This window comes from Hypanus sabinus, chromosome 15 (assembly GCF_030144855.1).
Source record: "Hypanus sabinus isolate sHypSab1 chromosome 15, sHypSab1.hap1, whole genome shotgun sequence".
Classification (NCBI taxonomy): Eukaryota; Metazoa; Chordata; class Chondrichthyes; order Myliobatiformes; family Dasyatidae; genus Hypanus; species Hypanus sabinus.
In genome coordinates, this window is record NC_082720.1 from 75,719,878 (window position 1) to 75,735,762 (window position 15,885).

General features: G+C 41.5%; 1 protein-coding gene across 1 annotated transcript in view; it reads left to right on the forward strand.

Moving 5' to 3' along the window:
- Positions 1-15,885, forward strand: part of LOC132405597 (teneurin-2-like) — a 1,448,984-nt gene that overhangs the window by 1,393,309 nt on the left and 39,790 nt on the right. The window contains exons 20-21 of the mRNA XM_059990528.1: positions 14,239-14,382; positions 15,306-15,555. Coding sequence (XP_059846511.1) covers positions 14,239-14,382; positions 15,306-15,555 — 394 coding nt within the window. The remainder of the gene's footprint in view (positions 1-14,238; positions 14,383-15,305; positions 15,556-15,885) is intronic.

Genomic DNA, 15,885 nt, shown 5'->3' on the forward strand with positions numbered 1-15,885 from the left:
CAGGATTGGGAAAGATTCTGCAGTCCATTTGGGGAGTTCCAAAAATACATGTTGCACTGTTACGTATTTTCTCAAATATTTACCCGCATGCATGCTTCTGAACCATCTGACTCCTTTTACCTTTCTGTCTTCATTAAATTGTCATGACAATTTGCATAAAATAGACCTAAACTGGCAGAGCACCTACCTTACACAAAGCTGGATCTATCTAGGGTTTACCGCGATCTTGAACAGATTGTGAACTTTACCTGTTTGTTCAGTATAATATCTGGCTCAAATTTCTCTTCAGTGTTTCACGCATCTTGGCCCTTCATTTCTTAGATTCAGGTAACTAAAGGTCAATTGGTCTCTTCTCCATTTCCTCCAATTCTGAGTCCCATTTTGTAAAAAAAAAAGCATTTCTACTTCAAATGGTTTTGTACAGAGTAATGGCAAGTTATCACTCGGGCACAGTAGCTAAGATCTGGTTGGATTTGCTACTGCTCTGATGGCTAGAAGATCTATATTGTTGAATTGGAAAGAAATTGATCCTCCCACTGTATTTAATTGGTTCTCTCAAACTATGTTATGTTTAAATTTAGAAAAAATTAGAAGTGGTACTTTTGAGACTTCTATTAAATTTGAAAAGTTATGGAGACCATTTATTCAACATTTTCATATGATGTAATATGACCCTGTGCCAAGTTCATTTGATTTCCCAGTTTTCAGCTTATGTATTTTGAGAGGACCGGAAGTGACGGCATTGATGAATACTTATTTTTGTGAGATATTATAAACAGCCCGTTTTTTTTTCCTTCTTTTTTGTTTTTTTTTTCTTTTATATTACTTATTAGTTATAGTTATTAGATTAGATTAGCTAGTTCTGCATTATATAAATTTTTTTTGTTTTTTTTTCTTTCTTTTTTCTGTTTTTTTTTATATTATACATTATGAAATATTTAGATTTACTATGTCCATACATATATCTTATGGCTTATGTCTTGGTAAACTCATTTATATTGTAACTATTATGTATGTTTTTTTTCATATGTAATGGAATGTGTATGTTGGTAATTTCTTTATCACTATATCATCTGTATTCTGTCCATATTACTAATATTAATAAAAAGATTTAGAAAGAAAGGATTTGCTACTGCTGCAATCCTCTTCCATTGCAGCATCCTTCGATGTAGCAAATGCAATGGCCAATCAGAGTTTGAGAAAGTCTAAAAAATAGTAAGATTATAAAAGATTTTAATGAACTCAATGGGGTAAACATTGGCAAGAACTTTAGGTAGAACATCTCTGCTTTTTGAATTCCAGGTGAAAAGACACATGGAGTCACAGTTTAACAATCCATGTTAATCCCTATAGCTCATACTTTTTCATTACTGCTCTAGGAATGATAAAGAGATTAGAATTTTCGGGCATGTGGCTGTTTATTCTATATATTAAGCCACAACTAACATTAAGCCAAACAACTGTGTCAATTTTACCCATTTAATTTATCTTTAAACTGTTCCTTTACCTTCAATTGTGTATTACACTTACATTTTTTCACATTAAGTATTCTTTGTCAATGAAATCCTCCAGCATTTGGTAAATTGGTTTATTATTGTCAAGTTTTCAATGAGGTCCCTCCTCATCCTTCTAAATTCCAATGAGCACAGACCCACAGCCATCAATCATTCCTCATATGATATCACTTTCATTCCTGGAATCATCCTTGTGAACCTCCTCTGAACCCTCTCCAATGCCAGCAGATTTTTTTCGTAGATGAGGAACCCAAAACTGTTCACAATACTCAAGGCGAGGCTTCACCAGTGCCTTATAAAGCCTCAGCATCACATCCCTGCTCTTGTATTCTAGACCTCTTGAAATGAATGCTAACATTGCATTTGCCTTCCTCACCACCAACTCTACCTTCAAGTTAACCTTTATGGTGTTCTGCACAAGGACTTCTAAGTCCCTTTGCATCTTAGATTGTTGGATTTTCTCCCTGTTTAGAAAATAGTCTGCACATTTATTTCTACTACTAAAGTGCATGACCATGCATTTTCCAACATTGTATTTCATTACCACTTTCTTGCCCATTCTCTTAATCTGTCTAAGTCCTTCTGCAACCTACCTGTTTCTCCAACACTACCTGCCCCTCCACCAATCTTCATATCATCTGCAAAGTCGGCAACAAAGCCATCTATTTCATTATCAAAATATTGATATACAGCATAAAAAGAAATGGTTCCAACACTGACCCCTGTGGAACATCACTAGTCACTGACAGCCAACCAGAAAAGTATCCTTTTATTCCCACCCACTGCCTCCTACCGATCAGCCAATGTACTAACCTTTCCTGTAATACAATGGACTCTTAACTTGGTAAGCAATCTCATGTGTGGTACCTTGTCAAAAGCCTTTGAAAGTCCAAATAGACAACATCCGCTGCATCCCCTTTATCTATCCTACTTGTAATCTCCTCAAGGAATTCCAACAGATTCATCAGGCAAGATTTTGACTTTGTCCTAACTTGTCCTGTTTCACCAAGTACTCCATAACATCTTCTTTAACAACTTACACCAACATCTTCCCAACCACTGAGGTCAGGCTAACTGGTCTAGAATTTCCTTACTGCTGCCTTCCTCCTTTCTTAAAGAGTGGAATGACATCTGCAATTTTCCAGTCCTCTGGCACCATGTTAGAGTCCAATGATTTTGGATAGATCATTACTAATACCTCCATAATCTCTACTGCTACCTCGCAGAACCCTAGGGTGCAGTTTATCTGGACTCGTTGACTTGTGTCCTCTTGGGCCTTTCAGCTTTTTGAACACCTTCTCCCTTGAGAACTGCACTCACTTCTCTCCCTTCACGTTTTTCAACATCTGGCACACTGCTAGTGTCATCCACAGTGAAGACTGATGCAAAATATACATTTAGTTCATCTGCCATCTCCTTGTCCCCTGTTATTATTTCTCCAGCCTCATTGTAGCTATCCTATATCTATGCTCATCTCTCTTTTATTTTGCAATACATCTATCCTGCACCTTCGTCATTTTTCCCAGAATCTCACACCATTACTGCTCTGCTGTCACCCCTGCCAGCATCTCCTTCTGATTTACTTTGGCCAACTCCTCTTTCATACCACAGTAATTTCCTTTACTTCGCTGAAATACTGCTACATCAGACTTTACTTTCTCCCTTTCAAATTTCAAGCTGAACTCAATCATATTGTGATCACTGCGTCTTAAGGGTTCCTTTACCTTAAGCTCCCTAATTGCCTGCAGTTCACTATATAACACCCAATCTAGCATGACTGATCCCCAAATAAGCTCAACAACCAACTGCTCTAAAAAGCCATCCTATAGATGTTCAAGAAACTCACTGTCTTGAGATCCATTATCAACATGATTTTCCAAATCGACCTGCATGTTAAAATCTCCCATGACTATCATTACATTGCCCTTTTGATATGCCTTTTCTATCTATGGTCCACATCCCAGCTACAGTCAGAAGGCCTGAATATAACCACCATCTAGGTCCTTTTACTCTTACAGTTTCTTAACTTAACCCACAGGGATTCAATATCTTCTGACCCTATGTCACATCTTTCTACTGATTTGATGCCAGTCTTTCCCAGCAGAGCCACACCACTCCCTCTGCCTACCATCCTAACCGATACAATGTTTAACATTGGACATTCAGCTCCCAACTACAACCATCCTTTAACCATGATGGCCACAACATCAAACCTGACAAACTGTAATGGTGCAACAAGATCATCCACCGTATTTCTTATACTCCGTGCATTGAGATACAACACTTTGTGTATTGTATTTGCTGCCCTTGTTGATTCGGCATCCATAATACACTGATACTCACCCTGCTGGCTGCAATTTTGTCCTATCATCTGCCGGCTCCCCTGACAATCTGACTGCACACTAACTTTGTTTTCTTTAACCATCCATCCTATCGTGAGTCCCTTCACTCTGGTTCCCATCCACTGCCAAATTAGTTTAAACCATGGCAAATTTCGTTAGCCTCCTGAGGCCGTGGTCTCAATGTGATTAGACCTGGTGAGGTTCACTCTTAAGAACTTGAAACTCAACCATCATCACCTCAGCACTGTTGTTATAAACAAGAGCATGTCCACCACCAACCCCTTCCTGAAGTCAGCAACCACCTCATTTGCTTTGGTGACATTGAGGGAAACCCATGCAGTCACTGGGAGTATAAACAACTTCCTTACAGACAGTGGCAGAATTTGAGCCCTAATCTTACAATTGGTGCTGTAAAGCACTTCGCTAACTGCTATGCTACCTTGCCTTCCTGTAGATATTTAGGAGATGAGCTTGCTTGGACTTATACTATTGAAAGCAGAGCTGGAGTCAATGAACAATAATCTACAGTAAACATAGGTGTCTTTACTGTCCATACACTCCAGAGATAAGCGTAAGGCCAGGGAGATTATGTCATTTATTTTATCCTTATTATTTGAAATCCTCCATCTTTCAAGTAAATGCCAAAATCTGACTCCATCCCCAAGTTCTGACCATTCCATTGTAAGCTCCAATTGGATGTAAAATTGCAAACCAATGTGCTTCCACATGGCATGGTAAATGTGTGTATGTGTACAGATATGCTGTGGGAACCAGAGAAACAGGTACAATGCCTAAGCAATCTCTGTTTCATCAGTAAACATGATACAATTATTAGCTTCAATGAGAGGGAAATGTTCCTGCATTTCAGCTTCAGATAGCATTCTGAATGACATATTTTCAGCAGCATTGCTGAGTAGCTGTAGCCTTGGTGGGGCTCAGCTGCAAAGCTCTGTTTATTCCTCAGACTCTGAGAATGAGAAATTTACATCTTCAAAATAAAAAGTAGCTCTTAGATCATTTCTGCTCCTCCTGATAATAAAAACAAACAAGGACTTAAACATCCAGGGCTTCTTCATAATCTGTTCCGCATCTCAGTTGCTTTATCACAAAGCAACCCACTTATTTAGATTCCATTTAAAATTTTAGTTACCCACTATGTACCCTTTTATGTATTTTTTAATTTTATTGACAGATACATCAGGGTAACAGAGGCTTTTGGGTCAATGAGCCCTCGCCACCCAATTACGCACAAGATGATGTGCTAACTTGTACATCTCCTGCGTACAACTTACAACCTCCTCAAAAGATATGGGGAGAGGGCAGGAATGGGGTACTGACTGTGTATGATCAACCATGATCACAGTGAATGGTGATGCTGGCTAGAAGGGCCGAATGGCCTACTCCTGCACCTACTGTCTAATGTCTAAAGACAGCAGCAAACCCCTTCTCCTCGCTTGCCCATCACCACTCTCTGGTTCTCTCCTCCTTCCTTTCCATCCATGGTCCACTGTCCTCTCTTATTAGATTCCTTCTTCGGCCCGTTATCTCTTCCACTTATCTCAGCTCCTTACTTCAACACCCTGCCCCATCCACCCACTTTCCCCTCACCTGGTCTCAAACTATCACTGGCTTGGTTGTATTCCTTCCCCTCCCATCATCTTCTTATTCTGGCTTGTGCCCCCTTCTTTACCAACCCTGTTGAATGGTTTCCACCTGAAACATTGACTGTTTATTCCCTTCCATAGATGTTGCCTGACTTGCTAAGTTCCCTCAGCTTTTTCTCTGTGTTGCTCAAGATTTCCACCATCTGCAGGAACTCTTGTGTTCATGAGTTAAGTTTGCAGTCAGTTGTCAGCTGTAGGCAGGTGCTTTTCTGTCTGCTGAGAAGGGTAGACTTATATCAGGAATGGCGCATTATAGACAAGAAATTGGAGGATGTCAGCAATTTAGCTGATCATACACCTAGTTGTCAACAGACTCAGACGGTTAATATCCTTCTTTTGGAATTCTTCATTTATTTTGATCAAATTGATGCTGTAACCTGTATTCCTGTCAAAGAAAGGTAAGACTTGAATGCATGAATAAGCCCTCAATCTGTCAGAGTTGTCCGTTATAATTGGATTTTAAACCCATCTCCTGAATTATCTAAAAGCTAAATTTGTCTTCGTAAGAAAAGCTTTTCATTTGAGATGAATGGTTTAATTGACTTTTCACAGTCTTTCATGGAGTCTCAGATAATAGGATGACATTCGGTGCACCTTGTGACTAAATGAGTCCATTTTGGCAAGGTTTATTAACCTCTTAACCTGGGCATCAATTTTTTTCCTTCTCCTGGCAACAGTTAGCTGTTATTGAGATTTATATTTTAAAAAATAACTAGCACCTCTGCGCTTACCACATTGGGTTACAGTATGAAACACCATCCTGGAGAGAGTTTACTATCTTAAGTAGAAAACGGGAATGGAGGAAGTTACGCCGTGCGCTTTCAACCTAATGGAAGCAGCACATCAGATTCAGGTAGACATTTTAATGACTTCTAAATCCAGCCAGTGCCACCTGTTCCTTGCCAGCAGCAGCCCAATTGTTGACCTACCTTCACCAGTTCAAGCCAACCTGATCTGCTTAAGACCATCCAGCTCTTCCGCAGGGAGTTGAATTTCAACTGCAGTGGATGCTTGAAGTCATTCTGGAGGCAATGAGTTGTGAGAGTCAACATTGTCCACCAACTGCAGAGCTGAAACTATCTTGTAATGGTATACATATACCTAATCCTCCTCCTCATATCCCATTTAAAAGTTCAAAGTAAATTTACTATCAAAGTACATACATATGTTACCATGTGCTATGTCCAGATTCTTTTTTTGCATGATAGCATAGTGGTTAGCACAATGCTTTACAATACAGGAGATGGGGTTCAATTCCCGCCACTGCCTGTAAGGGGTTGTACGTCCTCCCCATGACAGCATAGGTCTCTTCTGGGTGCTCCAGTTTCCTCCCACAGTCCAAAGACGTATTGGTTAGTAGGTTAATTTGTCATTGTCCCATGATTAGGCTAGGATTAAATTGGGGAATTGCTGGGCTAAGCAGCTTGAAGGGCCGGAAAGGCCTGCGCTGTGTTGTATCTCAACAAATAAATAAATAACTTTCACAGGGGGAAAAATAAATACACTAGAATTTTAGAATTATACATGGACAGCAAAAGACTGGCAAACAACCAATGTACAAAAGAAGACGTTATACTAAGAACATGAGTCCTTGAAAATGAGTCTGTAGGTCATAGAATCAGTTCGGATTAGTGGTGAATGAAGTTGTCCATGCTGGTTCAGGAGCCTGATAGTTGTTCCTGCACCTGGTGTTAGGCTTCTGTACTTTGTGCCTGATAGTAATAGTGAGAAGAGGGTGTGGCCTGAATGGCGAAGGCGGATTCTGGATCCATAATCCATACTGACATATAAACTGCAGAAGACATTTCTGTGGACATCTGACTACCACTACATCCTTTCCTCATAATAGCTTCGTGTGTTCAAAATGTGGTCAGACACTAGAGACAGAATGAGAAAGATTGAAGGCGAAGCCACACTCCGACGCTTGATCTAACACTCCCAGCTACCACCTCAGGTGCAGGAACTTGGCAACCTGCAGGGGTTAACTTGAAACCAAAGCCTGAATGCAGTGAATCACCAGGCATGAGTGGGTCACAGCCAGGGTAAAAGGAAAGGTAACCCAGGTGAAGGTGAAATGCCACAGGGGGATCAGATGTGACTTTTGACAGAACATCCTGCAGGAAATAACAGACGGATTTGCAGAATGAAATACTTTGGCAACAGTGCTGCGAAACATGGGTGCAATTTCATTCAGCAAAGAGGAATCAAGCAACAACCTTGCAGCCTGATCCACATACACAGGGGTTAGTGGATAATTCCATCCACAAACCCTAAAACAAAATACCGCGCCTGCTGGTAACTTGAAATCTAAACAGAAAATGTCTTAGGTACTCAGCAGATCATGAAGCAATGGTGAAGAAAGAACTGGATAAAAACTTTGACTTGGTGACTTTTTGCCAGTACTAGGAATAGCTTGAGGTAAAACAAGTTTTCAGGTGCAGAGAAATGCTGAGGGAGGAAAGAATAAAAGGGAAGAGTTTTAATGTATTGCAAGGCAGGAGAAATTAAATGACAAATAATAATGCATGGTGAACAAAAGTGATAGTTGACAACGAGATTCAAAATTCAGAATTGTTTATTGTCATTCTTCAGTACACAAGTGTAAAGGAGAAATGAAATGATTGTTACCCTGAATCCGATGCAGCATAAAAAAAAAACATGGTAAGCATAATGAGCATAATCTTAAAAAACAATAAATAGAAATATAAACCTAATTCTCTAAAACACAGTGCACAAGTAACTGTTATATACATAGATTGATTCTATGTACATAAAATGATGCTAGGTGATGTGCATGTAGTGTGAGTGAGGTGGGTTAATGAGTGGAGGTGTTGATCAGCCTGACGGTTTGGTGGAAGTAACTGCTTCCCAGTCTAGCGGTCCTGGCATGGATGCTACGTAGCCTCTTTCCTGATGGGAGTGAGCCGAACAGTGGGATAAGCAAGGTGGCTGAGATCCTTCATCATATTCCTGGCCTTTTTCTGGCATCATCCTGTATACAGACTCAGTGTATCCTACACTAATGCTGTCACCCATCCATTTCAAGGTGCAACATGTTGTGCATTCGGAGATGCTGTGCTGCATACCACTGTTGTAGTTTTTTGAGTCATTGTCGCCTTCCTGTCAGTTTGAACCGGTCTGGCCATTCTCATTTGACCTCTCTCATTAACAAGACATTTTCGCCCACAGAACTGCCACTCATCAGGTGTTTTTTTTTGTTTGTTTGTTTTTGCACCATTCTCTGTTAACTCTGGAGACTGTTGAGTGCGAAAATCCCAAGAAATAAGGAGTTCTGAGATATTCAAACCATCCTGTCTGGCACCGACAATCGTTCCACCATCAAAGTCACTTAGATCACATTTCTTCCCCACTCTGATGTTTGGTCTGAACTACAACTGAATTTCTTGATTGTGTCTGCATGCTTTTACACATTGAGTTGCTTCCACATGATTGGTTAACTAGACATTTGCATTAACAAGCAGGTGTACCTCATAAAGTGGCCACAAAGTATGTGTCCTTGATGGCAGGTAGGCTGGTGCCAGTGATGTATTGGGCAGCTGGTTAACTAGCCCTCCTGCCTGGCACAGTGCAGTTTCCATACCACATAGTGATACCAGAATGGAGGCATCATGGCACTGGACTGGGCATTGACTAACGTAAAGCATTATTTATGGATGTACAGCTGAACATTGCAGAAGTCAAATTATCTCCAGCTGTGTTTCACTTCAGAACTTGCACAGTATCTCTTACTCAACTCCCATTCATAGGGTCCATAATGTTATAGAATTATGAATATGCTTTATCAAGTGCTCTCTGACTATGGAGAACAACATAAATATAGTTCTCTTGGAAAACTGTGATATGGAGCAGCAGAACCCCAACCTGGAGTAAACCCAATATATAGCTAGTGATGGTTTCTGTGATTTTTAACAGCCAAAGCATTTGGTGTGTCCAAGGAAGGCCAGATGCCAAACATATTGGTCTTTGCACTGTGGAGAAGTGCCTCCTGAAAACACTTGGTGGATGTGATCTGCTGCCAAGAGCCGTTCTCTCTTTCAGCATATCATCCTGCTTCATGGGCTCCTATCCACACATCGATACAAAAGGAATGGTAACTAGAGCATGGTGGCAATGATTAATTGAGAAATCTGGTATTCAGGCAGAGTTGACTTCCTGAACATAACTCTTTATAAACTTAAACCAATCTGGGAAAGGCTCTAGAGAAAGCCAGCACATTAAACATTCAGTAACCAGAAACAGCACTTAGTTGAAATCAATCAATGGTCGATAGGTTCTTGATTAGACAGGGTGCCAAAAGTTACAGGGAGAAGGCAGGAGGATGGGGTTGAGAGGGGAAAAAAAACCATGATTGAAAGGCAGAACAGACTAGTTAAGTTGAATGGTCTTCTTCACTTTCTATGTTTTATGGCCTTATGGACTATCCTGCTTCTATTCAGTGAACCCTTTACATCATAAAACATCCTTCAACAAATGATCGTTTTATTCACCTTGTCTGTATATAGAACATGCAGATTGTTGGTTTCTGATATAAAGGGAAGTCTTAGTATCAAGAGTTCTGTGCTGGTTCGTGTTGTGATCTGCCTACTCTGTGTATTTTCAATATTAAAGACCAAGTGTGGTGGCTGCCATGCCTCAGCTTCCAAGTGCATGAGCATGATATGCCAAAATTACAAGGAAATTCACACTATCCACGTCCAAACGGCGGGTACTGCACAGCCAAATTTGGAGCCTCTCTTTCAAAATCGGAATCAGAAGCAGGTTTTTTTTGTCACTGGCAAGCATATCATTGCATTTTTTGCCATTGTTACATGTTATTCAGTCAACAAATTCCTTTAGAAAATGGATTTCATGCATGGCTTCAGAACGGAAACCTGCTCCAGTAACTTGGGTTCAATCTTGTGGAATTTGTATGTTCTCTTATTGACCACAAGGGTTTCCTCTGTGTGCTTTAGTTTTCTGTCATACCCCGAAGATGTGGAGATTGTTAAGCATCAGTGAATTGCAGAATGTGCAGAGAGTTTTGAGGACTGTGGGAAGAATATAATAGGTGTGCTGTCTTTACGACAGTTATTTAGTTTATAATATTTTCGCTTAGTAATTCATTCAATAGTATTTTCTAGTTAGAATTAGAAGTGTTTAAAGTATATTCATTGCATGTAAAATATATCGGCATGCGATGACGTCACATCCGGTTTCGCCGCGTCTTGTGGGAAAACACCGGTTTGAAATTAGCGCGAGGGTGGGGGCTTTCCACGAGGCTCACCTGAGCACAAGCAGTTTTGCAGGCATGAGAAATCACAGTGAGAGCAACGCTGTAAGTTAATAGATAATCGATATATTGAACTAAGATGTTAATGCTGATCCTGTTAGAGGTAACGACGGTAGATAATGTTTATGCTTTCGTTAGTTAAAGAGTCGCGGATAGTTTGCATGGAAGTGTATTTAAAGTAGTCAATGGAGCAGGTAAACTCTCCCTGTATACTGCACCTTAGTGTAATGTAGTTATAGTCACCTTTGCAAGTATTTACACTTGAAATGTGATATTAAGGAAGGAACAAATACTGTATCAATCTTGTATTGTTTTATCAACAGTTTTCACCATATGTTAATGTGAAGAGTGAACAGTAAATGGTTAATCTTACTGCGATCTGGTTCTTATTAACTGTGGTTTATCCGGACGTTAAATTCGGCGTTTCGTTACACCCGAAGGAGAACGTGACAGTGAAAAAGCGGCATTATCAGGTGTTTCAAGTGCTGCAATGTCAGCTCAATCCAGCATCAAGTCGACGCCGCCCAGCGACAGGGGCAGTAAACCGACATCAAGTAAGCCCACCCGGGCGTTATCAGGTGTTCCAAGTGCTGCAATGTCAGCTCGATCCGGGATCAAGTCGATGGCGCCCAGCGACAAGGGCAGTAGAACAACATCAAGTAAGTCCACACAGGCAAGAGCCAAGGCAGAAGCCGCCAAGATGCGACTGCATTACGCCAAACAAGAAGCAGTTTTGAAAATGAAACAGGCCACCAGAGAAGTCGAAATCCGGAAAGAAAAGGCCGCCAGAGAAGCCGAAAGGGCCGCCAGACAAAGAGAAGAGGCTGCCAGAGAAGCCGAAATCCAGAAAAAAAGGGCCGCCAGAGAAGCCGAAGAGGCTGCCAGACAAAGAGAAGAGGCCGCCAGAGAAGCCGAAACCCAGTTGGAAATGGCAAAAATATCGACAGAGTTGCAAGTGCTGCAGCTAGAAAGAGAAGAAGAAGCTGCCATGGCGGAAGCAAAGTACATAGAACAAGCTGAAGGGTCGCGTGATCTGACCGAAGTAAGATCTACTTTAGAAAGGACCAGACTGGAACGCACAAGCGACTATGTACAATATCAAATAGACAGGCAGGCTCGTCTCCCCTCTCCATACGTATTCGATAACTTCCCCAGCTACGAGGAACCTCAGAGAGTCACGATTGCATCACATCCATACGAGGAAGGAAATTTACCCTCACGGCTCCGTGATGAAGTCAAGAATGAAAGAACCGACAACGCTCCTTCACCCCCACAACAGGACGGCGGGGAGGGAGAGGTTCACTCCAGGACAACAATTGTCAGCTCGAACTGTACAGAAGTTTGCGGTCAAACTCAGTCAAGCCGTTCTTGTTCCGAGATCTGCCTCACTGAGGTGTACCCTAAAGAAGCACAACAAGACATTACCAAGCGTAAAGTAACCGACGAGACGCTAGGTCAGTCAGTTTTCGTTCAAACCGAGGACGGAAACAAACTTGCACAATCAGCTCAAGATACCATTTCTTTAAAACCCAAAGACACCAAGGTCTTCAGAGATGAAGCAAGCAATGGGGTTGCCCCATTGCCTTTCAGAGAACCACGCCAGCGCTCACCAGATAACAAAGAGCAGGCAGTCAAACGGTTCACGTCCTTACGGAAAACCCGGAAAAGGAAACCTGAGATGCAGCAACACACCCGATTGGCCCACGAGGTACTGTGCACCCTAATGGCAGAGGTCACAGCCATTATAAACGCACAATCATTCCTACCTGTGTCTTCTGACCCAGAAAACCCCTTTATACTTTCGCCATCAACGCTCCTTACGCAGAAGGCAGGAGCACCTCCGCCACCAGGAGACTTTTCAGACAAAAAGCAATGGAGACAAGTCCAGGCTCTGGCAAATCAGTTCTGGCCTCGCTGGAGACAAAAATATCTACCTTTGTTGCAACAGAGACAAAAGTGGACAGAACCCCGAAGGAATCTTCAAGTTGAAGACTTAGTCCTGCTCAGGGACAAGCAAGCCACCCGCAACAGCTGGCCAATGGCCAGAATCACTGTTACATTCCCTAGCGGGGATGGACATGTCAGGAAGATCGAATTGAAGACTACCGACCAAGGCGATGTGAAAATTTACCAAGGGCCAGTTACAGAAGTTATTCTACTTCTACCCAATGACTGATTAAGAGACTAAGTTTTGTACTCTGCTCATTGTGACCTTACGAAGGTCAAGCGGGGAGTGTGCTGTCTTTACGACAGTTATTTAGTTTATAATATTTTCGCTTAGTAATTCATTCAATAGTATTTTCTAGTTAGAATTAGAAGTGTTTAAAGTATATTCATTGCATGTAAAATATATCGGCATGCGATGACGTCACATCCGGTTTCGCCGCGTCTTGTGGGAAAACACCGGTTTGAAATTAGCGCGAGGGTGGGGGCTTTCCACGAGGCTCACCTGAGCACAAGCAGTTTTGCAGGCATGAGAAATCACAGTGAGAGCAACGCTGTAAGTTAATAGATAATCGATATATTGAACTAAGATGTTAATGCTGATCCTGTTAGAGGTAACGATGGTAGATAATGTTTATGCTTTCGTTAGTTAAAGAGTCGCGGATAGTTTGCATGGAAGTGTATTTAAAGTAGTCAATGGAGCAGGTAAACTCTCCCTGTATACTGCACCTTAGTGTAATGTAGTTATAGTCACCTTTGCAAGTATTTACACTTGAAATGTGATATTAAGGAAGGAACAAATACTGTATCAATCTTGTATTGTTTTATCAACAGTTTTCACCATATGTTAATGTGAAGAGTGAACAGTAAATGGTTAATCTTACTGCGATCTGGTTCTTATTAACTGTGGTTTATCCGGACGTTAAATTCGGCGTTTCGTTACACCCGAAGGAGAACGTGACAATAGGAATGATTGCAAATCGGTGTTAAGTAGTCAGTACCAAGCCAGTGGGACAAAGGGCCAAGTTCAGTACTGTATTACTTTATAAATTTCTTCCCTCGCCTAACTTTCTCCTTTTAGTTTCTCAAGAATAATGTGTTTCAAACAATTTGTTTATTATTTAGAGATCCAGTGCGGAACAGGCTTTTCTGGCCCAACGAGCCGAGCTGCCCAGTAACCCATCTGTTTTACACTAGCCTAATCACAGGACAATTTAAAAAGACCAATTAACTTATTAACAGGTGTGTCTTTGGACTGTGGGAGGAAACCTCAGCTCCTGGAGGAAACTCACATGGTCCTAAAGACAGCACCAGAATTGGACTGTGAACTCCAGGTTGCAATGGCGTTGCACAAACATCTACACTACCCTGTTACCTCCAATGAATGTGTTAAGTTAAAATAAACCAAAGGGAGAACAAATGCACATAGGACAGCTATTATGAAAATCTGAAGTATTGATAATGAATTTCTTTATTTTTTCCAGTGTCTGTTGGATATGAATATGAATCTTGTCCAAGCCTTATACTGTGGGAGAAGAGAACGGCCCTGCTGCAAGGCTATGAACTGGATCCATCCAACCTGGGAGGTTGGTCACTGGATAAGCACCATGCTTTGAATGTTAAAAGTGGTGAGTTGGCCAGTTTTTAGCAGCTAATTCTATACGCTTTGTGGCAATGCAATCCTTTCAAATAGGTAATACACGCAAAGTGATGGCGGGACTTTCAGATTGATGAGGCCCAGAAGGATACAGTTGTTATGCGTGTAAACAGGACTAGTATAGCTTTGTAAAAAGATCAGCATAGACCTATTTTGATGTGGTGACTGTCCAACCTGAGGAAATTTCACCACGCCTGTCACTGTCAGGCCCCACAAGAATTTTGCATAGTTTGTTGAGATCACCTTCCATTCATCTAAACTCAGGAGAATGTATATCAACGATACTTAATATTCACACCTCGCTGTCTGATATTCAATTGCTTGCAACTTTCAGTCTGCTAAATTTTGCGCCCTAAAATATTAATGGCTGGAGGAGTAACACCTCATATTCCATCTGGGTAGGTTCCAACTTGATGGCAAGAACATCAATTTCCCTCACTTCTGGTATTTTTTCCCCTTCATCCTGCTGTCTTTTTTCATTCCCCATCCTTATTGTCCTCTCTCTCTCTTTCTCTTCTCACATGCCCATCACCTCCCTTTAGTCCCCTTTTCCTTCTGGTCCACTGTCCTCTCTTATTAGAGCCCTCGTCCTTCAGTTCTTTCCCTCTTCTATCTGGACTCTCCCAGATTCTTAATTCATCTCCCCTCCCCTCCCCACACACGTTCCCACTTAGCCCCCACACCTGGTCTCATCTAACGTTTGCCATCTTCTACACCTCCCCCCCCCCACCACACAGCTTCTTATTCTGGCTTCCTCTCCCTTCCTTTCCAGTCCTGAGGAAGAGTCTTGGTCTGAAATGTTGACTATTCATTCCCCTTCATAAATGCTGCCTATCTTGATATGTTCCCCCAGCACTTTCTGCATGTAAATGCTGACATGGTCTGTTATTTCAGGTGTCTTGCACAAAGGAAATGGAGAAAACCAGTTTCTGTCCCAGCAGCCAGCAGTGATCAGCAGCATCATGGGAAATGGGCGCAGGCGGAGCATCACGTGCCCCAGCTGCAATGGTCTTGCTGAAGGAAACAAACTCCTGGCCCCTGTGGCTTTGGCTGTTGGGGTAGATGGCAGTCTGTACGTTGGAGATTTCAACTTTATTAGACGTGTTTTCCCTGCCAAGAATGTCACCAGTATCCTCGAGCTGAGGTAGGAGACACGATCATAAATCACTGTTGCCTGGAGATTCTTTGTTTGTTGCAATATTGGTTAGAGCACTGTGACTGGATATATCATAGCTATTTGATCATATCTAGAACATAGGTGAATAGTCAAAGGAATCTACAGTTCATTTCACAATGTTTTCCTACTAGTTACAAATTGTTTTTACTATTCACCTCTGGTATTAAAATGTTAGTCATTTATTTAATTAACCCACTGACTTTTAAATCCCTGTCTGGAGATAATAAAAAAGGCGGGTTTTTTTTGCTAAGGAACTGTTCCTTATCATCTGCCTTAACAACAAATGTCCCATGAAAA